At 40.8% G+C, this 27,216-nt stretch overlaps 1 protein-coding gene across 2 annotated transcripts in view; it reads right to left on the reverse strand.

The window, feature by feature from the left end:
- Positions 1–3,525: 3,525 nt before the first annotated feature.
- Positions 3,526–27,216, reverse strand: part of dnajc3a (DnaJ (Hsp40) homolog, subfamily C, member 3a) — an 88,906-nt gene continuing 65,215 nt past the window's right edge. Inside the window, exons 10-12 of one of the 2 annotated variants that reach the window (XM_072258738.1) lie at positions 17,040–17,172; positions 16,340–16,488; positions 3,526–4,131 (exon numbers count right to left, since the gene is read on the reverse strand). In XM_072258738.1, the coding sequence (XP_072114839.1) occupies positions 3,974–4,131; positions 16,340–16,488; positions 17,040–17,172 (440 nt within the window). In that variant the 3' untranslated portion in view covers positions 3,526–3,973. Of the gene's footprint in view, positions 4,132–16,127; positions 16,233–16,339; positions 16,489–17,039; positions 17,173–27,216 lie in introns of those variants that run through there. The other variant, XM_072258739.1, reaches the window with a different exon arrangement.

Consider the following 27,216-nt stretch of genomic DNA (forward strand, 5'->3'; position numbering starts at 1 on the left):
TACCATGGGAAGTCAAAACAACTCAACACATCACTGACACCAGCTTGCCTGCCATCAAGGTCATGTACACAGAAAAGGTGCTGGAAAAGGGCCAGTAACATCATTAAGGATCCCACCAACCCTGCTCATGAACTGTTTGTTTGTCCCACTCCCATCAGTAAGGAAACTAGCATTCAACTCAGGATCATCAGACTCAAAACCTTACTTTTTCCAAGCAGCAAAGCTACCTCTAACCCACCTCTCCACACCCTCAACAACCACGACATTATTATTCCCTATCAGTCACCTTATGTACAGGCACCCCTGTGCCTAGTGTCACTTTATGGACATACAATTAATCTATGTATATAAGCCATCTTACATAGTTACAAACCCCATTTCCAGAAAAGTTGGGATATTTTCCAAAGTGCAGTGAGAACAAAAGTCTGTGATATGTTAATTCACGTGAACCTTTATTTAACTGACAAAAGTACAAAGAAAAGATTTTCAATAGTTTTACTGACCAACTTAATTGTATTTTGTAAACATACACAAATTTAGAATTTACTGGCTGCAACACACTCAACAAAAGTTGGGACAGAGTTAAAATAAGATTGAAAAGTGCACAGAATATTCAAATAACACTGGTTTGGAAGACTCCACATTAAGCAGGCTAATTGGTAGCAGGTGAGGTGTCATGACTGGGTATAAAAGTAGCGTCCATCAAAGGCTCAGTCTTTGCAAGCAAGAATGGGTCGTGGCTCACCCCTTTGTACCAAAATTCGTGAGAGAATTGTTAGTCAGTTCAAAAGGAACATTCCTCAATGCAAAATTGCAGAGAATTTAGGTCTTTAAACATCTACAGTGCATAATATTGTGAAAAGATTCCGAGATTTCAGAGACATCTCAGTGCATAAAGGGCAAGGTCGGAAACCACTGTTGAGTGTGCGTGATCTTCGAGCCCTCAGGCGGCACTGCCTAAGAAACCGTCATGCTACTGTGACAATTATAGCCACCTGGGCTCGGGAGTACTTCGGAAAACCATTGTCACTCAATACAGTCCATCGCTGCATCCAGAAATGCAACTTGAAACTGTATTACGCAAGGAGGAAGCCATACATCAACTCTATGCAGAAACGTTGGTGAGTTCTCTGGGCCTGACCTTATCCCAGATGGACCGAAAGACTGTGGAACCGTGTGCTGTGGTCAGATAAGTCCACATTTCAGCTAGTTCTCGGAAAAAACGGGCGTCCAGTTCTCCGTGCCAAAGATGAAAACAACCATCCAGGTTGTTATCAGCGAAAGGTGCAAAAGCCAGCATCTGTGATGGTATGGGGGTGCATCAGTGTCCACAGCATGGGTGAGTTGCATGTATGTGAAGGTACCATTGACTCTGAGATGTATATTAGGATTTTAGAGAGACATATGTTGCCATCAGGGCAACATCTCTTCCCGGGACTTCCATGCTTATTTCAGCAGGACAATGCCAGACCACATTCTGCACGGGCTACAACAGCATGGCTTTGTAGACACAGAGTGCGTGTGCTTGACTGGCCTGCTGCCAGTCCAGATTTATCTCCTATTGAAAATGCATGGCACATCATGAAGAGCAGAATCAGACAACGGAGACCACGGACTGTTGAGCAGCTGAAGTCTTATATCAAGCAAGAATGGACAAAATTTCCAATTGCAAATCTACTACAATTAGTACCCTCGGTTCCAAAATGATTAAAAAGTGTTATTAAAAGGAAAGGTGATGTAACACAATGGTAAACATGCCTCTGTCCCAACTTTTGTTGAGTGTGTTGCAGCCATCAAATTCTAAATTTATGTATGTTTACAAAATACAATTAAGTTGGTCAGTAAAACTATTGAAAATCTTTTCTTTGTACTTTTGTCAGTTAAATAAAGGTTCACGTGAATTAACATATCACAGATTTTCGTTTTTATTGCATTTTGGAAAATATCCCAACTTTTCTGGAAATGGGGTTTGTAGATTCATGGTGTTTTTATTATTGTGTTGTCTTAACTGTGTTTTTGTGCTGCCTTGGATGGGGAGTAACAGGTACTTCATATCCTTTACACTTGGCACTGCAAATCATATTAAATAATTTTGAATCTTGACACTCGTTTGACCTATGTGGCTATTTATAATCCAACAAACTACACTGACAACTACATCTTTTATTAAGTTATCAGGAGTGTATCTTAGAAGGCAAAAAAAACCACATGAATACATTAGGAGGAATAAAAATATACATTAATCTTTAATCAAACTTTTCAATGAGTTATATTACATAATAACCACTTTATGCATTGGCAATGAGTAAACTCATTCACTACGAACACGAACTGAAAGATCTGACAATCCATCCAGAACTTTCAGTTCTGATAGCATCCAAAGAACTCAAAATCCTGGGAAGGTGGGGGGGCGGGGGAGAGAGGAGAGGGATGGAAATCATCCCAACACCTGCTGAGCTAATTTTGCATTTTCGTTGCAACTAGTTCTTTGTGACTTTCAATACATTTTAAACTAATTTCATATCTGATTGCAAGGTGTCCAAAGAAGCCTTAAAAGCTGTCTTTTGAAATGGGTAGAAACAAGAAAATCCCAAAATTGCTTTCTGCAGTATATGAAGGATGTATGGAATTTTTTTTTCCCAAGTACTGGAGTCAAAGATGTTACATGTTTGATGTTCCAAGATTGCTTAGGAGGCACTTTCCAGATAAAATGCCTACAAGATTCTGATAGCACAGACTTTCTGTCCCAAATAATGTACACAAGATGTTTTTCTTGCAGATCTGACTCAGAATCTAGCAAATATATCCTCAATATAAGAACACATTACAATTATTTTCCAAACTCAACACTCTGGTGATCAAAGGATGCAAAATGTAAGACCAAATCCAGATTGCTGAACTGCCAGAAATTTAAAAATAATATATTAGATCATTAAAATAAAGTGCTGCATTTCTCCAAATGTTGAAACTGAAGGTGACTAGTTTAAAGAGAAATCATAATTCCATCAACTAACAGCAGGGGGACCCAACTTTATGCCATTGAGCAATATTATTAAGTAAGGGGTCCATACCCCAGGTTGCAAACCCCTGATGCACAGTATGGAATTGAGAATTTGTGTAAAGAATCGAAGTCATAATTAAGGCATGCAAATAATTTCCCAACCATTTTAGCATTACAAACTAATAAATTGTAGACAAGTTCAATTTTGAAAATCTTTGCTCTATTTTGAGCCATCTATAGATGATGGCATTATCTGTGGCAAGTACATTTTAGTTGGGATGTATATGACACAAGCAACACTTGAAATATTAAAATTCCCCAAAATCCCCAGATATCTACCAAAATTGTTATGAAACTCCTACCAAACAAGGTTGACTACATGGTGAATGATCCTTTTTTTGGCTAAGAGTAAAAATATCACAATATCCACATTTCAGTGGATCCATTAGGTCAAATAATGAATGAAACATCTTAAATGTATGTACAAAGGAAGAATTTTAGATCTTTAAATAGAATGCATACTATTCTGATTTAAAAAGTGCAAGTTTTATTTCGGTGATTTTCAAGAATTTCCTCAGTATGCAAAGTATTGAGGTCAAACAGATAACAATGTAAGTTAATATCCACCTTCAATCAAAAATAGTCCTTAGTCCAATTTGTTATGATGCATAAGAAACCAAAATTTTCACACCACCTATACATAAAAACTCATGAGAGAATAAATTGTTTTCAATTAGATCAGATTTGTAAGGCAATTCACTTTATTAAATGTGTACTTCGCTTTTCATTATTTTTCAGGAAAATATTTCAAAACTTTTAAAGAGTGCAAGTATCTGTAAAATACTATATGCTGGACACTTTTGGCTGAACAAAAAGATTACACTGTTTAAACTTGAAGAGTTTCTGGCATCATGTTCAACATTCTTTTTTCTTAAGTCTTTTTTCTCGAAGTGAGCAGCCAATATTCAAGACTTAGTTAAAATGAAATTTGAAATTAAAAGGTCCTCCTGAGCCAAAAGGATTGAATCCTTGCCATTGATTCCATGATCTATGAAAGTGATGACCACCTCCACCCTGTTGATTTTCTGGATCCAGAGGATCCTCCCCTGAATCAAACTTCTTCCTCATCTCTAGAAAGAAGAATGAATAAAAAGGTAATTGAGTCATCTATCTCTACAAGTAAAATTGACTTTAATCAATGTTTTAGGTTTAGTATATTCAACACACTTCAAAAATCGTAAGTGTCAAAAGACTACAACATATCCAACTTTACTGCTCTTCAGAATGAAGAATGTTATATGTAAATAAATTCTAAATTATCTAACAGCAACTAAATTCTGACTAATTTTATATTTAATTGCAGTCATTATAGCTTTCATTACAAGACAAATGCACCTCTATTTAGTAATGAAGTACAGCTCAATTATGATATCCAAAAACAAAATTCCCAATGAGCAAATTTGAAATAGATTTTATGAAAATAGCCAAACTGTATCTATACATAACTAAAATTCTCTCTTTGTGCCCTCAAATTAGCCCAAATGGTGCATTAAAGTGGCACTTTTTTTGACTAAATGGACTTAAAATGCACCAACTTACAGAATGCATGCAAAGGTCAGGTTTATATTCGTTTAAAATTGCTCACTCGTCAACAGGCCCCGCTTTCCACACCTGATTCTAGCTTTCATGGAAACCGCGCCGCAACACCATGACGCATGCGCACGGCCAGCCTCAGCAGCGACACCAACCGCAGCAAAACGGCAGGGCAGCTCTGTTTCGAGCGGTCACATTCTGCTAATCACCATCAGCATGTGCAGGATTGGGACAGATCAAACTGCGACCCATCAATAAGAGATATTTAAATCTTATTGTAATGAAGTACAGTACTTCGAAACACCCTATTCCCAGATTCTACAGTTGGACTAATAAGAGAAGGGAAAGGAGGAGAATGGGGACAAGAGCGGAGGACTACTCTGGGATTTCTGAAGCAAATGTTCTGGGTCGAGTGTATACCGTTTCTCCACGAAGTGGTGACCTCTACTATTTGAGACGACTTCTTCCTCATATAAAGGGGCCAGTATCTTTCAAATCATTGAAAGCACATGATGGAGATATCCTTCCATCACTCAAAGACGTCTGCAGAGAGAGAGGATTGTTGCAAGTTGACGATCATTGACAGCAAACTATGGAAGAGGCAGAGAGAACAAGAATGTCCAGAGCAATGAGAGATCTGTTTGTCATCTTGCTAACAAACACTGAAATCAACAATCCACAGCAATTATGGAACCGGTTCAAGAATGCAATGTCTGAAGATTTCTTACCAATGGAGAGGAGAACTATCAATGATCCTAACATCATGATCGATGAGAGGCATCATGGACAAGCTCTTCTGTATTTCCAAGAGAAACTTGAGAACTTGGGCGAAACACTTGAAGAATATAACTTGCCGACACCAAGAAACAGTACAATTACTCAAAGTGCTGGCAATCTGGAATTATTGTGTGAACTGCAATACAACAGAGACGAACAGCAGGGATTTGTTTCACAGAAGGAGCCCCTATTGAATAATGAGCAAAGAGAAGTATATAAATATGTGTGCAACAGCTCAGAAAGGAATCTCTCTTCAATGATTTTCAGTGATGCACCAGGAGGAACGGGCAAGACATTTATCATCAACTTCATCCTCACTAAAGTTAGGGGAGATGGAGGTGTTGCTATTGCTGTAGCATCATCCGGTATTGCAGCAACATTGATGCCTGGTAGTAGGACAACACATTCAAGATTCAAGATACCCCTCAAAGTCAATGAAGATGCCCTTTGTAACATCGATAAAAACACCAATACTGCAAATTTACTCCAAAATGCGAGGTTTATTGTCTGGGATGAATGCCCCATGATTAGGAGGGAGAGCTTTGAAGCCGTGGACCAGACCCTTCGTGATGTATGTGGCAAGAATGAGGCCTTCAGGGATACTTCAACCATTTGCTGTGGCGATTTCCATCAGCTTCGAGCAGTTGTGAAACAAGGAAATGATGCTGGTGTGGAGAATTCATGCATAAAAAAAATCCTACTTATGGAGAAGCTTCATCAAGTTTCAATTGAAGAGAAACATGCGATTGAGTGAGGGAGAAGGATGATATTCTGAGTTCTTATTGGATGTTGGAGAAGACAAGATTGAGAACAATGAAAACAATGAAATTGACATACCTGAAGATACGATTCTGCCAGAAAAACTATGGAAAAATGTATTGATTTCATCTACCCAACATTCGACAATCCTGCAGAACTGTTCTCGAGGAATTCTATCTTGGTTCCTCTCAATGAAATGTGAAAAATAAAATTTACATGCATTAGACGCTTCCCTGGAATCATGAAAGAATACTGTTCCTTCAATGCCGTAAGAAAAGGAGCTAACGCCACTCATTTTCCAACAGAATTCCTTGATTCAGTTGAACTCTCTGGATTGCCATCACATAAACTGAAATTGAAGAGGGGATCTCTCCTTCGTCTTACCCTTCCTGAAGTCCACAATCAGCTCTATCGTCGTACTAATGTTGAGTGCCAGGTTGTTGCTGTGGTACCACACCACTAGTTGTCATATCTCACTCCTGTCCACCCTCTCGTCAGCACCTGAGATTCTACCAATAGTTGTATCGTCAGCAAATTTATAGATGGTGTAAGTCAGACCGTGAGGCAGTGGGAGTGTTTAAAAGTGAGATAATTAACGAAGCGGGTGACATAGTAAAGGGAGACAGAGTAGGAAAGCTTTGGCTCGAGAGGCTTCGGTGAGCAGAGGCTGAGGACCAGCTTCACTCCAAGTGAGGTAAGGCTGGATAAGTTCCTTAAATTAATTTAATTACCTTAAGAGTAGGTAATGGAGGCAGCAGTTAGGGCAGTTGAGTGCTCCATTTGCAGTATGTGGGAAGTCAGGCGAGTACAATTGTCCCTGATGACTACACCTGTGAAAGGTGCATCCAGCTGCAGCTCCTGACAAACCGAGTTAGGGAAATGGAGTTGGAGATGGATGAACTTTGGATCATTCGGGAAGAAGAGGCAGAAATACACAGGAGTTACAGGGAGATAGTCACCCCTAAGAGTCAGGAGACAGGTAGATGGGTGACTATCAGGAGAGGGAAGGGGAATAGACAGAATGAGCAGAGCACCCCTGTGGCTGTTCCCACCAATAATAAGTACATCCTTTTGGATACTGTTGATGGGGACGACCTACCAGGGATAAGTTGCTGTGGTTGCATCTCTGGCACCAAGATGGGACCCTCAGCTCAGAAGGGAAGGAGGGAAAAGAGGAGAGCAGTAGTGATAGGGGGACAGATAAGAGGTTCCGTGGAAGAGATTGAGAATCCCAGATGGTCTGTTGCCTCCCTGGTGCCAAGGTCCGCAATATCTTGGATCGAGTTCTCAGTATTCTCAAGAGGGAGGGTGAGCAGCCGGATGTCATGGTCCATCTAGGGACCAATGACGTGGGTAGGAAGAGTGAAGAGGTCCTGAAAGGGGAGTTTAGGGAGTTAGGCACCAAGTTAAAGGACAGGACCTCCAGGATAGGAATCTCAGGATTGCTACCAGTGCTACGTGCAGGCGGGTTTAGAAATAGTAAGATAGCGCAGATCAACACATGGCTGAAGACATGGTGCAGGAGGGAGGGGTTCAGATTTATAGATAATTGGGCAGTTTTTCAGGGAAGATGGGACCTGTTCCGGTGGGACAGTTTACATCTGAACTGAAGGGGACAAATATTCTTGCAGGTAGGTTTGCTAGAGAGGCTCCAGTGGATTTAAACTAGATACAAGGGGGGGAGGGGAACCAGAGTGTAGGAACAGATGTAGGGGAGAAGGAAGAAAAAGGAGATAGTAAAGTCGTTTGCACCGTTAGTGATAAACAGAGCAAGAGGTGGAAATTTTCTTAATGCATTTATTTTAATGCTAGGAGCATTGTAAGAAAGGTGGAAGAGCTTAGAGCATGGATTGATACCTGGAAGTATGTTGTTGTAGCTATTAGTGAAACATGGTTGCAGGAGGGGTGTGATTATACTAAATATTCCTGGATTTCATTGCTTCAAGTGCCATAGAATCAGAAGGACAAGAGGGGGAGGTGTTGTATTGCTTGTCAGAGAATATATTACAGCGGTGCTCTGGCAGGATAGATTAGAGGGCTTGTCTGGGGAGGCTATTTGGGTGGAATTGAGGAATGGGAAAGGTGTAGTAACACTTATAGGGGTGTATTATAGACCACCAAATGGGGAGCGAGAATCAGAGGAGCAAATTTGTAAGGAAATAGCAGTAAGCTATTTGTAGTAAGTACAAGGTTGTGATTGTGGGAGATTTTAATTTTCCACACATAGACTGGGAAGCCCATACTGTAAAAGGGCTGGATGGTTTAGAGTTTGTAAAATGTGTGCAGGATAGTTTTTTGCAGCAATACATAGAGGTACCAACTAGAGAAGGGGTAGTGTTGGATCTCCTGTTAGGGAATGAGATAGGTCAGGTGACGGAGGTTTGCGTTGGGGAGCACTTCGGTCCAGTAATCACAATGTCATTAGTTTCAATATAATTATGGAGAAGGATAGGTCTGGATCCAGGGTTGAGATTTTTGATTGGAGAAAGGCTAACTTTAAGGAGATGTAAAAGGATTTAGGAGTGGATTGGGATAATTTGTTTTATGGGAAGGATGTAATAGAGAAATGGGGGTCATTTAAAGGTGAAATTTTGAGGGTACAGAATCTTTATGTTCCTGTTAGGTTGAAAGGAAAGGTTAAAAGTTTGAGAGAGCCATGGTTTTCAAGGGATATTGGAAATTTGGTTTGGAAAAAGAGAGAGATCTACAATAAATATAGGCAGCATTGACGAAATGAGGTGCTCGAGGAATATAAAGAATGTAAAAAGAATCTTAAGAAAGAAATTAGAAAAGCTAAAAGATACGAGGTTGCTTTGGCAAGTAAGGTGAAAATAAGTCCAAAGGATTTCTACAGTCATATTAATAGCAAAAGGATAGTGAGGGATAAAATTGGTCCCTTACAGAATCAGAGTGGACAGCTATGTGTAGAGCCAAAAGAGATGAGGGAGATTTTAAACAATTTCTTTTCTTCGGTATTCACTAAGGAGAAGGATATTGAATTGTGCAAGGTAAGGGAAACAGATAGGGAAGTTATGGAAACTATGGTGACTAAAGAAGAGCAAGTACTGGCGCTTTTAAGGAATATAAAAGTGGGTAAGTCTCCGGGTCCTAACAGGATATTCCCTAGGACCTTGAGGGATGTTAGTATGGAAATAGCAGGGGATCTGACAGAAATATTTTAAATGTCATTAGGAACGGGAATGGTGCCGGAGGATTGGTGTATTGCTCATGCTCTTCCATTGTTTAAAAAGGGTTCTCAGAGTAAACCTAGCAATTATCGGCCTGTAAGTTTGATGTCAGTGGTGGGTAAATTGATGGAAAGTATTCTTAGAGATGGTATATATAATTATCTGGATAGACAGGGTCTGATTAGGAGCAGTCAGCATGGTTTGTGCGTAGAAAGTCATGTTTGACAAATCTTACTGAACTTTTTTTGAAGAGGTTAGATAGGTGGAGTTGTGGGTAAGGAAGTAGGTTTTCAAAGCTTGCAGAGAGATTTAGGCCAGTTAGAAGAGTGGGCTGAAAGATGGCAGATGGAGTTTAATGCTGATAAATATGAGGTGCTACATTTTGGTAGGACTAATCAAAATAGGACTTACATGGTAAATGGTAGGGCATTGAAGGTGGCAGTAGAACAGAGGGATTTAGGAATAATGGTGCATAGTTCCCTGAAGGTGGAATCCCATGTGGATAGGGTGGTGAAGAAAGCTTTTGGTATGCTGGCCTTTATAAATCAGAGCATTGAGTATAGGAGTTGGGATGGAATGTTGAAATTGTACAAGGCATTGGGTGAGGCCAAATTTGGAGTAATGTGTACAGTTCTAGTCACCGAATTATAGGAAAGATGTCAACAAAATAGAGAGAGTATAGAGAAGGTTTACTGGAATGTTACCTGGGTTTCATCACCTAAGTTACAGAGAAAGGTTGAACAAGTTGGGTCTTTATTCTTTGGAGCATAGAAGGTTGAGGGAGGACTTGATAGAGGTATTTAAAATTATGAGGGGGATAGATAGAGTTGACGTGGATAAACTTTTTCCATTGAGAGTGGGGGAGATTCAAACAAAAGGACATGAGTTGAGAGTTAAAGGGCAAAAGTTTAGGGGTAACATGAGGGGGAACTTCTTTACTCAGAGAGTGGTAGCTGTGTGGAACGAGCTTCCAGCAGAAGTGGTTGAGGCAGGTTCGATATTGTCATTTAAAGTAAAATTGGATAGCTATATGGACAGAAAAGGAACGGAGGGTTATGGGCTGAGTGCCGGTCGGTGGGACTAGGTGAGAGTAAGCATTCCGCACGGACTAGAAGGGCCGAGATGGCCTGTTTCTGTGCTGTAATTGTTATATGGTTATATGGTATTTGAGCTATGCTGAGCCACACAGTCATGTGTATATAGAGAGTAGAGCAGTGGGATATACACACACCCCTGAGGTGCACCAGTGTTGATAGTCAGCGAGGATATGTTGTCACAAATCTGCACAGGTTGTGGTCTTCCGATTAGGAAGTCAAGGATCCAAACACAGAGGGAGGTACAGAGGCCCAGGTTCTGCAACTTCTCAATCAGGATTGTGGGAACGATGGCATTAAATGCTGAGCTATAGTCGATGAAGAGCATCCTGACATAGGTGTTGGTATTGTCCAGGTGGTCTAAAGCTGTGTGAAGAGCCATTGAGATTGCATCTGCTGTTGACATACTGTGGTGATAGACAAACTGCAATGGGTCCAAGTCCTTACTGAGGCAGGAGTTCAATCTAGTCATGACCAACTTCTCAAAGCGTTTCATCACTGTAGATGTGAGTGCTACCAGGTAACAGTCATTACGGCAGCTCACATTATTCTTTTTAGGCCTTTTTGAAGTGTGGGAACTTCCACCCATAGCAGCGAAAGGTTGAAAATGTCCTTGAATATTCCCGCCAGTTGGTTGGCACAGGTTTTCAGAGCCTTACCAGGTACTCTGTTGGGACACCCCGCCTTGCAAGAGTTCACCCTCTTTAAAGACAGCCTAACATTTGCTGAGACAGAGTTCACAGGGTCATCAGATGCAGTAGGTCTGACCTGCAGAGTAGGCATCTGTGGGAGTTTAGATTACAGAGAATATAGGGTGACCTAACCAAATGGTTTAGTGGAAGGAGTCAGAACGACAATGGAGGGTTCTTATTCAGGCCTGTGACCAGTGGTATGCCACATGACTAGTGCTGGATCCACTGTTATTTGTCACCTAAATTAATAGTTTGGATAAAATGGTGGCATGATTGCATATGACACCCAAACTTGCAGAACAGACGATTGTAAAAGAACATTATCCAAGATCATAACAGGATCTGGATGAATTGGGAAAGTGGTCAAGGAATGGTTGATGGAATCTAACTAATGAGTACAAGGTATTGCATTTTGGTCAGTTAAGCCACAGCAGGATTTGCATAGTAAATAGCAGGGACCTGGAGAGGGACAAAGGCTTGGAAGTACACAGTTCCTTGAAAGTGGTGACACAGGTGGACTTGCTGGTGAGGGTAGCATTTGGCATGCTTGCCTTCATTAGTCAAGGCACTGAGTACAGGGTCGGGGCATCATATTACAAATACACAAGTTGCTGACGAGTCTACCCAGGCAGATCTGATCAGTTACATTAAGCTGGAAAGGGTCAGAAAAGATTTACAAGTATGTTACTGGGACTTAAGGGCTTAAATTATAGGGAGAAGCTAGACAGACCATGATACTTTCCCCCTGGGGGCTAAACGGTTGAAAGTTGACCCTACATAAAAGGGGGGGAGAGAGAAGAGAGTTGATAAATTAAACAGGACTTTTCCCAAGATAGGAGAACATAAAATTAGAGGGAATAGATTTATGAGGGGGGAAAGATTTAAAAGGGTCCAAAAGGGACAAGTTTTTCCACCCAAATGGTATATCATATAGATGCAATGAGTTGCCACAGCAAGTTGTACAGGTGGGTAAATTACAATATTTAAAAAAAAACAGGACCATGGACATAAAAAGGCCTAGAGAGATATGAGCCAAAGGCAGCAAATAAAACTAGCTCACATCTTGGTTCGCAGACAAGTTGGGTCAAAGGGCCCATTTCTATGCAGTTTGACGATACACTAAGTGGCCACTCTATTAGGTACACCTGTACATCTGATTGTTAATGCAATATCTAATCAGCTAATCATGTGGCAGCAACTCAATGCATGCAGACATGGTCAAGAGATTCAGTTGTTCAGACCAAATATCAGAATGTGGAAGAACTGTAACCTTCATGACTGTGGAATGATCAATGGTGCCCGACAGGGTGGCTTGAGTATCTCAGAATTATTGATCTCCTGGGATTTTTATGAACTTCAGTCTCTATAGTTTACAAAGAATTGTGTGAAAAACAAAAAAATAATAATAATCAAGTGAGCTGCTGTTCTGTGCGCGAAACACCTTTTAATCAGGGTGGTCAGAGGAGAATGGCCAGATAGGTTCAAGCTGATAAGAGGGTGCCAGTAACTCAAATAGCGTTACAACAGTAGTGTGCAGAAGATCTCTGAACACACAACACATTGAACCTTGCAGTGGATGGGTTACAGCAGCAGAAGACCATATCAGGTTCCACTCGTGGCCACTTTGTTAGGTACACTTCAATGTACATAACAGAGTGGGTGCTATGCATTGAATCTACCTATATTTGCTGGGCTTTCATGTGGTCCCACTTACAGACTCATCACAAATGCACCTTCCCAACCTTGGAGCCTGGGATTCCCAGGAGTCAGTGACAGAGCACCACAGGACAGGAACAGACCTTAAACCCATCTAGTCCATGCTAATCTGATCCCTTCTACCTCTCTGGATGACATCCCTCCAGAACTCTCCCATTAATGTACCTATTCAAACTTCCTAATGTTACAACTGAAATTGCATTTACCACGTCCACTGGCAACCTGTTCCACACTTGCACTACCCTGTGAAGTTTCCCCTCAGATTTCCCTTGAATATTTCACCTTTCACCCTAAACCTAGGACCTCTATTTCTATTTGAGCCCAAGCTGAGGGGAAAAAGCCTGCATGTATTTGCCCTATCTATACCCCTCAATTTTGTATACCTCTGCAGGATCCCTCTTCATTCTCCTGTGCTCTAGTAATAAAATCCTAACCTATTCAATCTTTCCCTGTGATTTTAGATCCTCATGTCCTGGAAACATTCTCGTAAATTTTCTCTGCATTCTTTTAAGCTTATTGATATATGTCCTGTACATAGGAGGCCAGAACTGTGCATAGAACTCCAAAGTCAGCCTCATCAACATCTTGTACAAGTTAACATAACATCCAACTCATGGCAGTGGCTCCACTTTCTTAGAAGTTTACGAAGATTTGGCAAGTCATCTAAAAATTTCAACAAACTTCTATAGACGTGCAGTGGAGTATACGGTGGCATGCAAAAGTTTGGGCACCCCGGTCAAAATTTCTGTGAATAGCTAAGCAAGTAATAGATGAACTGATTTCCAAAGTTAAAGATGACACATTCCTTTTTAATATTTTAAGAACACTTTATTTCTATCTTTTACAGTTTTAAAATAATAAAAAAGGAAAAGGGCCTGAAGCAAAAGCTTGGGGACCCTGCAAGGCAGTACTTAGTAACACCCCCTTTGGCAAGTATCACAGCTTGTAAATGCCTTTTGTAGCCAGCCAAGAGTCTTTCACTTCTTGTTTGGGGGATTTTCGCCTATTCTTCCTTACAAAAGGCTTCTGGTTCTGTGAGATTCTTGGGCCGTCTTGCACGCACTGCTCTTTTGAGGTCTATCCACAGATTTTCGATGATGCTTAGGACAGGGGACTGTGAGGGCCATGGCAAAACCTTCAGCTTGTGTTTCTTGAGGTAGTCCATTGTGGATTTTGAGGTGTGCCTAGGTTCATTATCCTGTTGTAGAAGCCATCCTTTTTCCATCTACGACATTTTTTTTTTTTTTTTTTTTTTTTAAAAACAGATTGTGTGATGTTTGCTTCCAGAACTTGCTGGTATTTAATTGAATTCATTGCGGCCAAAAAGTTCTATTCAAAAGGTTCAAAGGAACATCTAAACAAGCCTGATGCATTTTGGAAACAAGTCCTGTGGACTGATGAAGTTAAAATAGAACTTTTTGGCTGCAATGAGCAAAGGTATGTTTGGAGAAAAAAAGGTGCAGAATTTCTTGAAAAGAACCCCTCTCCAACTGTTAAGCATGGGGGTGAATTGATCATGCTTTGGGCTTGTGTTGCAGCCAGTGGCACGGGGAACATTTACTGGTAGAGGGAAGAATGAATTCAATTAAATACCACCAAATTCTGGAAGCAAACATCACACCGTCTGTAAAAATGCCGAAGATGAAAAGAGGATGGCTTCCACAACAGGATAATGAACCTAAGCACACCTCAAAATTCACAATGGACTACCTCAAGAAGCACAAGCTGAAGGTTTTGCCATGGCCCTCTCAGTCCCCTGACCTAAACATCGAGAATCTGTGGATAGACCTCAAAACAACAGTGCATGCAAGACGGCCCAAGAATCTCACAGAACTAGAAGCCTTTTGCAAGGAAGAATGGGTTAAAATCCCCCAAACAAGAATTGAAAGACTCTTAGCTGGCTACAAAAAGCGTTTACAAGCTGTGGTACTTGCCAAAGGAGGTGTTACTACGTACTGCCATGCAGGATGCCCAAACTTTTGCTTCTGGCCCTTTTCCTTTTCTGTTATTTTGAAACTGTAAAAGATGGAAATAAAAAAGTTTTCTTCCTTAAAAATATTAAAGAAATATGTCATCTTTAACTTTATGCCTTTTGGAAATCCGTTCATCTTTTACTCGCTTCGCTATTCACAGTAACAGAAATTTTGACCGGGGTGCCACTGTACTGACTGGTTGCATCATGGCCTGGTATGGAAACAACAACACCCTTAAACAGAAAGCCTACAACAAAAATAGTAAATTGTGCCTATTGTGGGTAAAAAAAAAATATGTCCACCATTGAACACATCTACATGGAGCAGGGTTGCAGGAAAGCAGCATCCATCATCAAGGACCCCCACCATCCAAGCTATGCTCTCTTTTCATTGCTGCCATCAGGAAGGTAGCATAGGAGCCTCAGGACCCACAGCACTAAATTCAGGAAAAGTTATTACTCCTCAACCATCAGGGTCTTGAACCAGAGGGGTAACTTCACTTGCCCCATCACTGAACTGTTCCCACAACCTATGGACTGACTCTCAAGGACTTCTCATCTCAGTTTCTGATATTTATTATTCATTTATTTTTATTTATCCTTTTCTTTTGTATTTACATAGTTTGTTGTATTTTGCACCTTGGTTGTTCATTCTATTGGATGTGGTCTTTCATTGATTCTATTATATTTCTTGAATTTACTGTATGGCTGCAAGAAAAAATGAATCTCATGGTGGTATGTGGTGATATATATGTACTTGGATAATAAATTTACCTTGAGCTGTGCTCAGTGACCTGATTTATGAAGGCTGATGTGCCAAAAGCTCTTTTGCATCCCATCTACCTATGATGCCACTTTCAAGGAATTAAGAATAGAGACTCATAGGTTCATCTGTTCTACCAGAAATCTCACAGCTCTCCTATTGACTCTGTAAATATTACTCTGATTCATCCTCTAAAAGTGCAATTACTTGTACCTGTCTGCATTAAATTCCATTTGCCATTTTCAGCCCATTTTTCTAGTACAAAGTTTGTAGATGCCAGCAATTTGAAATTACAACAGATGTTGGAAACATTCAGAAAAAGAAAGAGGACTTCCAACCACCTCTGTTGCCCTGCTCATTTCTCAATAGTTCAATAATTCAACACCTTCTCTGAAACTTGTTTGCTCTCTCAGGGCCAAAAGAGACTTCAGATGCTGAAACCTGGAGCCTTACACAAAACTATTTCTTTCCCAGGCAAGATTGAAGGTCCTTGACCTGAAACATTAACTGCATTCTCCACAGATACCAGATTACATATTCAACTCTTGTTTTTTTCAATAACTCACTGAAACTTTAATAGATATGCAAAATATATAGAAAGAAGGGTTCAGGGAAAGAACTTTGGGGTTCTGGTGTTTCCATCATTCATTCTTTGGGGCTTCTTGTTTCATGGATGTCTGCCAAGAATAAGAATTTCAGGTTGTATATGGTACACATTCTCTGATATTAAATTAAACTATTTGAACCATTTGGGAAAAAAGGTTTAAGAAAAGCCATTCCACACCTGGATCTGTAAGTACTTCTTTAGCAGCTGCTATGTCTATAAATTTTTTTTCTGCTTGTTTTTTCTCATTTTCTTCTTGGAAGTTATCAGGATGCCACTGCATTGCTAGCTTCCTGTATGCTTTTATTATCTCCCGTTTTTTTGCACTTCTGTAAAGAGAGCAAGTCAAAGAAACTGAACAACCATCAATCCGTTTAATAAATTGCACTAGTGAGGGGAGGATAGGGCTGGGAAGGGGAAAGGAGATGGGGTGGTAGGGTTTCTTTTGCTTTTTGCTTGTTTACTATACATACATTCATTTGATTTTCATTAAAAAGCATTGTACTTTAGGACACAATAAAACATTTAAAACAACAACAAAAAAAATAAATTGCACTAGTACACATTTAATATGGTTTTCTTTTCATTGAGAACACTGAAATAGTTTATTTTTCATTAAAAGGCCCTTTTGCAAATGATTCATTGATGAAAGACCAACAGTATAGTTAAAGGCATAATACTTGCCAATGAGCAGAATTATTTTGCTATTTAGAATCTAGACAATGCAAGTGATACTGCATAAGTTCGCCATCTTTTCAAACTATATTTGCAAATACTATGCAAAGTCTATTAAATATCAAGTAGATTTTTTCAGTACAGCAGGAACTCAAACCAATGAATCATTTTACACATTAACAATATTTAACAAATTGATATGTACCTTTTCACTCCTAGTATTTTATAGTAGTCTTTCTTTTGTGACTGTTTTAGAAGTTTCTGTGCCTTTTCTAGTCCTTCTTTTACGGCTTGATCATGCTCACTGTGGTCTCTAGCAATTTCATAATCCTTGATTGCTGTAAAAAAAAAATGCAATGACTTTATTCTTTAGAGCTCGTTGATTTTAGTCATATTCCTCAAGATGAAGCCTTCAACTTGTCAATCGAATCATTAATCAAGGAACAAAGGAAAATTGATGGTATAAGAAGGTAGTTGAGAGTGCAGAGCACAGATCTACTAGAAAGTTGGGTGGAACGATACAAAGCAGTTAAGAAGCAAGACCTTGAAGGTAGTGATCTTCAAATTACTCCTGGTGCCATGTGCTGGCGAGGTTGGAAAAATAAAGACAGGTGAATGCAGGCCAAGGGGCTGGTAGAATGGGCATAAAATAAGACTCCTAGATCATTGGGGTATCTTCTAGGATACGGGTGACCTGGACGAAGAGGGACAGTCTGCACTTGGACCAGAGAAGAAACCAATAATACTTGCAGGGAAATTTGGTACTGCTACAGAAGAGGGTTTAAATTAGATTGGCAAGGAGTTGGACTCTCAGCAGGAGCAGATCATGGTATAAGCAGTAGCCAGTGAGAACAAGTTCAGTAATCAGGATAGTCAGGGGATCGGTAAAGGGAGGGTAAGTTAAAATGTACTTTACATTAATGCACAAGGTTTTATAGGTAAGGCAGAGGAATTTGGATTTGCTTTGGGGACTGAAATGTTATAGCCATAACAGAATCATGGCTGAGAGAAGAGCAGGATGATCCAGTCAGCATTCCAGGAAACTGATGCTGTAGGTGGATAAAGGTACAGGTAAGCAAGGAGGGAGTGTTGCCGTCTGATAAGGGAGGACATAGCAGCACTCAGATGATATTGTTGGGGCATTATCCAAAGAGGCCATATGGGTAGAACTTGGAATCAAGGGTTCAGTCTAGTTGGGCTGTATTATAGACCCAACCCCCACCACCCCCCCACCCCCTGTAGTTAGCAAGAACTTGAGGAGCAGGTGCGTGGAGAAACTGTTCATAGATGTAAGAATAAGAGTTGTATTAGTAGGAGATTTCAATTTCCTGTGCCGCCCAGAGCATTAAGGACCTGAACTAGGTGGAATGTGTGTGTCCAGGAAAGATTACTGTGTTGATACATTGAGGGCCTTGCTTGGGAGGGCGCAATACTCTATCTCTTTGGGAACAAGGCAGGGCAAGTAACTGAAGTGTCAGTCAGGGGCACTTGGGCTCTAGTGAACATAATTCTATTAGTTTTAAGGTAGTGGTGGATAAGGATAAGGCAGGTCCACCAATTAGGGTCCTAAACTGAAGCACGGCTAATTTTGGGGAAAACTTTGGATAGAACAGGTCAATTGAGTAAGCCAGTTTGAAGGGAAAGGAACAAAAGACAAGTGTAATATCAAAAATCCAGGGACAGTATGTCCTGTTACAGTAATAGGTAAAGCTGGCAAGTTTAGGGAACCCTGCTGATGAGAAATAGAGGCTCTGATCAGAAAAAGAAAGGATACACTGGGTTTAGGAAGTCAGGGATGAGAGAATACTCAGAGTCATAGAAAAGTACAACAGAGAAACAGGCCCTTCAGCCCATCTAGTCCACGGCAAACCATTTAAACTGCCTACTCCCTTCGGCCTGCACCAGGAGCATAGCACTCCATACCCCAACCCTTTTGGGAGGGGGGAGGGGGGAGGGGGGAGTAGTGATAAGGGGTTACACTGTTAGAGGAGCAGATAGGAGATTAGGTCGATGTGAAAGAGACACTGGATGACATGGTGCCTCCCAGGTGCTCTTAGGAGGAAGCAATCATAATATGATAGAATTCACCCTGCACTCAGGAATAAAGGGAGCTACAGAGGCATGAGATAGGAGCTGGCCAAAGCTGATTGGAAGGGGGCACTAGTAGGGGTGGCAGCAGAACAGCAATGGCTGGAGTTTCTGAGTGCAATTTGGAAGGCGCAGGATAGATACATCCTGAAGTAGTGGTATTCTAAAGGGAGAATGCAGCAACCATTGGTGACAAGGTAAGTCAAAGACACCATAAAAGCAAAAGGGAGCATATAATACAGCAGGATTCAGTGGGAAGCTTTTAAAAGCCAAGAGAAGGCAACTAAAAAGCCAGAGAAAAGATGTAATATATAAAGGTAAGCTAGTTAATAATAGTGCCTTGAAAAGTATTCAGCCCAACTATTTTCACATTTTACTGTCTCATGTTCGAAATTGAAAATATATAGAAGTAGGATTACCTTGAGTTAATCTACAAAACATTGTACATATCAAAAGAAAAAAAATCCCAAAAGCTGTTAACAACTTACTAAAAATTAAAAACCAAATTTGAGGCTGAAAAAGTACTCAACCCCTTTGTACTGTAATTACTATGTGAACTTCCCTCCAGTTACAATACTGTATATTACCTTACCAGCTCATCCAATTTGCTGATACAGAAAATTGGAAGATCACCTGTTTTTTTAATGAATTCATAAGAATAAATACCCCCTCTCTCTGTTAGGCCCAACAGTATGGTAGATTTTCAACAGACCAAACCAAAATAAAGACAAAAGAACACCCGAGACAAGTCAGGGAAATAAGAGAAGCACAAATCTGGGGAAAGGTACAAGACTATCTCAAAGGCACTAAACATACGTTGGAGCTCAGTGCAGTCCATCTTGAAAATGTGTAAAAAAAATAAAACCGCAGCCATACTGCCTAGGTCAGGCTACCTCTCTAAACTTAGTTGCCAGAGAAGAATGACACTTGAAAGAGAGGCTACTGTGACACCAACTCTCACTGAGTGAGCTGCAGAAGCCAGTGGCTGCAAATGGGATTAAGTTCATGGATTCACAATCTCTAAGGCTTTGCAGAAAAAGGATATTTATGGAAGAGCGGTAAGGACGAAACCCTGGCTTTTAAAAAAAAAAGCACATCCATGGCTGTAAAGACTTTGCAAAGCTTCACTTAGAAGATACTGTAAAGGTATGGAAAAAGAATCTTGTGGTCTGATGAGACTAAAGTGGAAATCGTTGGTCTCAATACTAATGAGTACATATGGCATAAATCTAATACTGCACATCAGCCAGATAGCATCATCCCTACTGCAAAGTATAGAGGAGCATCATGCTATGGGGATGCTTTTGAGCAAAAGGGACTGGAAATCTGGTCAGCAATGATGGGAGGATTAATGCTACTAAAAACAGAGATCCTGGATAAAAACCTGTTAGCCTCTGCCAGAAAACAAACTGGGGATGAAGTTTGTCTTTCAGAAAGACGACGACACAAAGCACACTACCAGAGAAACCATGGAGTAGCTTGTGTCCTTGCATGTCCCAGCTGGAGTCCTGACCTTAATCCAATTGAACATCTCTGGCAAGACATCAAGAGTACCATCTACCACCGCTCCCCAACTAACCTGACACAGCTTAAGCAATCTTGCAAGGAGGAATAGGAAAATTTTGCTTCATCACGTTGTGCAAAGCTTATAGAAACTTATCCAAAAAGACTAATCGCTGCGAGAGGTGGTCAACTAAGTATGAACAGAGGGGATGAATACTTTTGAGCTGCTGACATTTCAGTTTTTCATGTCTTGGAATTCATGGAAAATATCATTTGAGTGGTAGTAATGAGGAACAAAGAAATAGCAGATGAACTCAGTATTTTGCGTTAGTCTTCACTGTGGAAGACACCAGCACTATACCACAAATTCAAGAGTGCTGGGAGTGGGTGGGGGGGCAGAAGTGAGTGTAATTGATATTACCAAGGAGAAAGTATGTGGAAAAGTGGAAGGTCTGAAGGTAGACAAGTAATCTGAACCAGATGGACTAGACCCCAGCATACTGAAGGCGGCAGCTGTTGTGGAGGCATTCGTAGCAATCTTTCAAGAATCAATAGATTCTAGAATGGTTCTGAAGGACGGGTTCTGGAACAGCTTTGAGAGTAGTATAGGCAGGTTGGAACAAAGGAGGTGCTTATGGAATATAAGAAATGCGAGAGAACACTAAAGAAAGAAATCAGGAAGGCTAAAAAGGGAGGAAGTTGCTCAAGCAGATAACGTGAAGGAGAATCCCAAGGGATTCTACAGTTAAGAACAAAAGGATTGTAAGGGACAAAATTGGTGCTCAGAAAGACCAGAATGGTAATCCTTATGTGGAGCCAAAACAGATGGGGTGGGGGGGGGGGGGGGAGATCCTAAATATATCTTTTGCATATGTATTTACTCAGGAGACGGACACAGTCTATAGAAGTAAGGCAAAGCTGCATCAACTTCATGGACCCTGTACAGATTACAGAGGATGAGAGGTTTGCTATCCCGAGGCAAAATAGGGTGGATAAATCCTCAGGGTTTGACAAGGTGTTCCCTTGAACCCTATGGGAGGCAGGCAAGTGCAGAAATTGCCAAGGCCCTAGCAGCCATTTTAATTATCCTTAGTGACAGGACAGATACCAAAGGGTTGGTAGACAGGCAGTGTCACTCCATTGTTTAAGAACTGCTCAAAACATACACCAGCAAATTACAGGCCAATGAGTCTGTCATCAGTTGCGGGAACTATTGGATGATGTTCTAAGGCGCTGGATGTACAAGTATTTAGATAAACATGGACTGATTAAGAATAGTCAGCATGGCTTCATGCACGGTAGGTCATGTCTAACTAATCTTACAGAGTTTTGAGGAAGTTACCAGTAAAGTGGTTGAAAGCAAGGCAGTGGATGTCTACATGGACTTTAGCAAGGTACTTGACAAGGTCCCACATGGGAGGCTGATCAAGAAATTTTAGTCACTTGCCATTCAAGATTAGGTAGTAAATTGGATTAGATATTGGCTTGTGGGAGCAGCTAGAGAGTGGTAGCAGAGGGTTGCCTGGAGGCCTGTGACTAGTGGTGTGCTGCAAGTATTGGTGCTAGGTCTTTTTTTGTTCATCATCTATATCAATGATCTGGATGATAATATGGTCAACTAGATCAGAAAATTTGTGGATGACACCAAGATTGGGGGTGCAGTGGACAGCGACGAAAGCTGTCGTGGCTTGTAGAGGGATCTGCATCAGCTGAAAAAAATGGCATATGGAATTTAATGCAGACAAGCGTGAGGTTTTGCACCAGTAGGACCAAACAGGGTAGGTCTAACACAGTGAACGGTAGTGCACTGAGGAGCGTGGTAGAACAAATGGGATCTGGGAATACAGGTACATAATTCCTCGAAAGTGGTGTCATAGGTAGATAGGGCCACGAGGTTTTGGCACATTGGACTTCATAAATCAATGTATTGAGTACAGGAGATGGGATGTTATGTTAAAGTTGTGTAAGACATTGGTGAGACCTAATTTGGAGAGTTGTGTGCAGTCTTAGTCACATGTACAGGAAAGATGTAAACAAGGTTGAGAGGGTACAAAGAAAATTATAAGGATGTTGCCAGGTCAGGAGGCCCTGCGTTATAAGGGAAGATTGAATAGGATAGGACTGTATTCCTTAGAATGTAGAAGACTAAGAGGAGATTTGATAAAGGTATACCAAATTTTGAGAGGTATAGTCAGGATATATGCAAGCAGACTTTTTCCACTGAGGTTGGGTGAAACTACAACCAGAGGTCATGGGTTAAAGGTGGAAAGTTTAAGGGGAACACGAGAGGAAACTTCTTCACTCAGAGGGTCATGAGAGTGTGGAACGAGCTGTCAGCTTAAGTGGTGCATGCAAGCCCAATTTCAACGTTTAAGAGAAGTCTGGATAAGTACATGAATGGTAGGGGTATGGAGGGCTATGGTCCCAGTGCAGGTTAATGGGAGTAGGCAGTTTAAATGGTTTTGGCATGGACTAGATAAGCCAAAGGGTCTGTTTCTGTGCTGTACTTCTATGACTGAAAAATGACAAATATCACTCCACTCTTTACGAAGGGAGGAAGCAAGGCAAAAGGGAGGAATTTATACACCGTTAGTTTGAATTCAATGGTTGGTAAGCTGTTGGGAGCCCATTATTAAGGAAGAGGTTTCAGGATACTTGGAGGCACATGATAAAATAATCCAAAGCCTGCACGGTTAATCTTGCCTGACAAATTTGTTGGAGTTCTTTGAGAAAATAGAATGAAACAGACAAAGAAGATCAGTCAATGTTGTTTACTTGGGTTTTCAGAAGGCTTTTGACTAGACACCACACATGAGACTGCTAAACTAGGCACAAGCCCATCGTATTACAGGAAAGATACAAGCATAGACAGAAGATTGGCTAACTGGCGGAAGGCAAAGATTGGGGAGAAAGAGGGGACCTTTTCTGGTTGGCACCTGGTGACAAGGGGTGTTCCGTAGGAGTTGGTGTTGGGATCGCTTCTTTTCATGTTATACATCAATGATTTGAATGACAGAATTGATGGCTTTGTGGCCGATACAAAGATAGGTGGGGAGGAAGATAGTTACTGAGGAAACAGGAAGTCTGCAGACATATTGGGAGAATTGAAAAAGAAGTGGCAGATTAAATATAGTGTGGGGATGCATATGGTCATGCACTTTGGAAGAAGAAATAAAAGTTAGACTATTTTCTAAATGTTGAGAAAAATTCAGAAATCAGAAGTGCAAAGAATCCTGGGAGCCCTTGTGCAATATTCCCCAAGATTAACTTGCAGGTTGAGTTGGTGCTAAGGAAGGCAAATTCAATATTACCATACATTTCAAGAAGGTGAGAATATAAAAGCAAGGATTTAATGCTGAGGCTTTATAAAGGCACTTGTGAGGCCTCACTTGGAGTATTATGAGCAATCTTGGGTTCCCTATCTTCCAAAGGATGTGCTGGCATTTGAGAAGGTCTAGGAGATTCAGTGCAATGACCCCTGGAATGAAAGGGTTAATGCATGAGAGTTTTTAATGTCTCTGGGCCTGTACTCACTGGAATTTTAAAGAATGAAGGGGGACCTCAATGAAACCTATCAAATATTGAAAGGCTGAGATAGAGTGGAGTGGAGAGGATATTTCCTATAGTGGGGAAGTCTTAGACCAGGGGCCATAGCCTCAGAATAGAGAGGTGTCCTTTTAGAATAGAGATGAGGAGGAATTTCTTTAGCCAGAGAGTGGTGAATCTGTGGAGTTCATTGCCACAGTCAGCTGTGGAGGCCAAGATATTGGGCATATTTAAAGTGGAGCTTGATAGGCTTTTGATTTGTAAGTGTGCCAAAAGTTACAGGAAGAAGGCTGGAGAAAGGGGTTGAGAGGGAAAATGAATCAGCCATGATGAATGGTGTAGCAGACTCAATGGGCTGAATGGCCTCAGTTCTGCTAGTGTCTTACAGTGTTCCATAACTTGTGAATTTCAGAGGTTTACCATCAACCATAAGAAATTCCAACAGACCTTAAAATAACTGTTCTTACCTTGTATAATGTCCCCTTGTTTGTGTGTGCATGTTGCATGATACTTGGTTAATGACTAGACTGAATGAGTTTGATTATTAAAACTAACTTGTAAATCACTAATTCATAAATTTCTCAATAAAAGGGAATTATTCTGGTACGACTGGCAGATGAAGATTTAGTCTTAAGAGTCCTAGCAGCATCCTCAAATATCTTCTGTACGCTTTCCAGTTTAATGGCATTTTCCTGTAGCAGGTTAACCAGAGCTCAACACAATATTCCAAATGTGGCCCCACTAATGTCTTGTACAACTGCAACATAACTTCCCAACTTCTATAATAATGCCTCGACTGATGAAGGATAGCATACCAAAAGCCTTTGTTACCATCCCATCAATCTGCAATGCCACTTTCAGGGAACCATGTACAACACTCAGGACCCTCCCATTGACTGTGAATGCCTTACACTGATTTGCTTTCCAATACAACACTTGACACTTATCTGAATCAAACTCCATTTGCCACTCCTTGGCTCAGTCACCTGATTATCCTGATAACTATCTTCATTGTCAACACCATGTATTTTAGTACCATCTGCAAGCTTGCTAACCATGCCTTTTACATTCTCATCCAATCTACTGATATAAATGACAAATAGCAATGTGTCTAGCACAAATCCTGGGAACACCACTAATCACAGGCCTCCAGAGCAAAACACAACTATCTACCATAATCCTCTGCTTCCTACAATCAAGTCAATTATGTATCCAATTAGCTAGCTCACCCTGGATCCCATGCAATCTAACTTTTTATAGCCTACCATGCAGAACCTGAAAAAACCTTAAAGTCCATACAGACTATGTGTAACACCCTATCCTCATTGACCTTAGTTCATTTTTTCAACAAACTCAATCAAATTCAAGAGATACAATTTCTCTTGTACACAATTGTTCTGACTCTCCCTAATCAGAGGGCTTGTACATCCCTCAGAATCTTCTCCAGCAACTTAGCTGCCACAGATGTTCGACTATTAGTCCATAATTCCCAGGTTTTTCTTTGCAGTCCTTCTTAAATAAAGGCACAATATTAGCCATCCTAGGTCCGTTGGCACCTCGCCCTTTGCAATCAATGATGTCACAGCCAAACCACCTGCAATTTCTTCTCTAGCTTTACCAGTGCTCTCCGACATTCCTGACCAAGGTCTGGAAATTTATCTACCTTGGTTCGTTGTAAGACAACCAGTACGCCTATGCTGTGATGTGTATTATCCCCAAGACATTAACTATCTCAAGTTTCAAGTCTTCATGTCTTCACGTATCCTCACTTAGTCAGAGTAGTACAGCACAGACACAGACTCTTTAACCCATCTAGTCCGCACCTGGATCCTTCAAACCCTTCCTATCCATGTAGTTGTCCAATTTCTTTTAAATGCTGTGAATGCCATTCAATTTCCATTTCTGCTGGTAGCTCATTCTACATTTTCATCACCTTCTGAGTGAAGAAATTCTCCCTTTAAATATTTCATTGTTCACCCTTAACATCTTGTTCTAGTTCCACCCAACCTCAGTGGAAAAAGCCTGTATGCACGTACCCTATCTATACCCCTCGTAATTTGTATAACTTTCAAATCTCCCTTCATTAATTGTTATTTATTTAGATACAATGTAAAGTAGGCCCTTCCGACCTTTCAAAACGGCACTGCCCCAGCAACCTGATTCAACCCTAGCCTCATCAAGGGACAACTTACAATGACCAATTAACCTACCAGCCTACATCTTTGGACTGGGGGAGGAAACTGGAGCACCCAGAGAAAAGTGACGCATTTCATGGGGAGGATGGACAGACCACTTACAGACGACATTGGAATGGAACTCCAAACTGTGACTCACCGAGCTACAACAGCATTGTCCTAACCGCTGTGCTACCATAGCACTATTCTCCTACACTCCAGGGAATAAAGTCCTGACCTATTTAATCTTTCCCTATAACTTAAGTCTCAAGACCCAGCAACATTCTTGTAGTGAAGTTTCTCTGTACTCTTTCAATTTTTTTTTACATCTTTCCTGTAAATAAGTGACCAGAACTATACACAATACACCAAGTTAGGCCTCACAAACATCTTATACAACTTCACATAACATCCCAACTCCTATACTTAGATATATGAAGGCCAATGTGTCAAAAGTTCTCTTCACAACCCTGTCTGCAGGTGATGCCACTTTCAAGGAAGTATGGATTAGTATTCCCAGATCTCTTTGTTCTACTAGATTCCTACCATTCACCATGCAAGTCCCATCTTGGTTTGTCCTCCCAAAGTGCAACACCTCACACTTGTCCACATTAAATTCAAACTGACACTTTCAGCCCATTTTTCCAGATGGTCCAGATCTCACTGCAAGTTTTGATAGGTTTTTTGTGCTGTCCACTATGTCCTAATCTTGGTGTCTTCCACAAATTTGCTGATCCAGTTTATCACATTATCATCCACATCATTGATAAAGATGACAAACAATAATGGACCCAGCACTGATCCCCGCAGCACACCACTAGTCACAGGCCACCAGTCACAGAGGCAACCATTCGCTAACAGTTTCTGGCTTCTTTTGCAAAGCAATGTCAAATCCAATTTACTATCTTATCCTGAATGCCAAGGGACTGAATTTTCTTGACCAACCTCCCATGTGGGACTTTGTCAAAGTCTTTGCTGAAGTCCACAGCCTTTCCTTAAAAAACTTTCCTGGTAACTGCCTCAAAAATCTCTAAGATTGGTTAGATATGACCTACTATGTTACAAAGCAAT

This window comes from Mobula birostris, chromosome 5, assembly GCF_030028105.1.
Source record: "Mobula birostris isolate sMobBir1 chromosome 5, sMobBir1.hap1, whole genome shotgun sequence".
In the NCBI taxonomy this organism is placed as follows: domain Eukaryota; kingdom Metazoa; phylum Chordata; class Chondrichthyes; order Myliobatiformes; family Myliobatidae; genus Mobula; species Mobula birostris.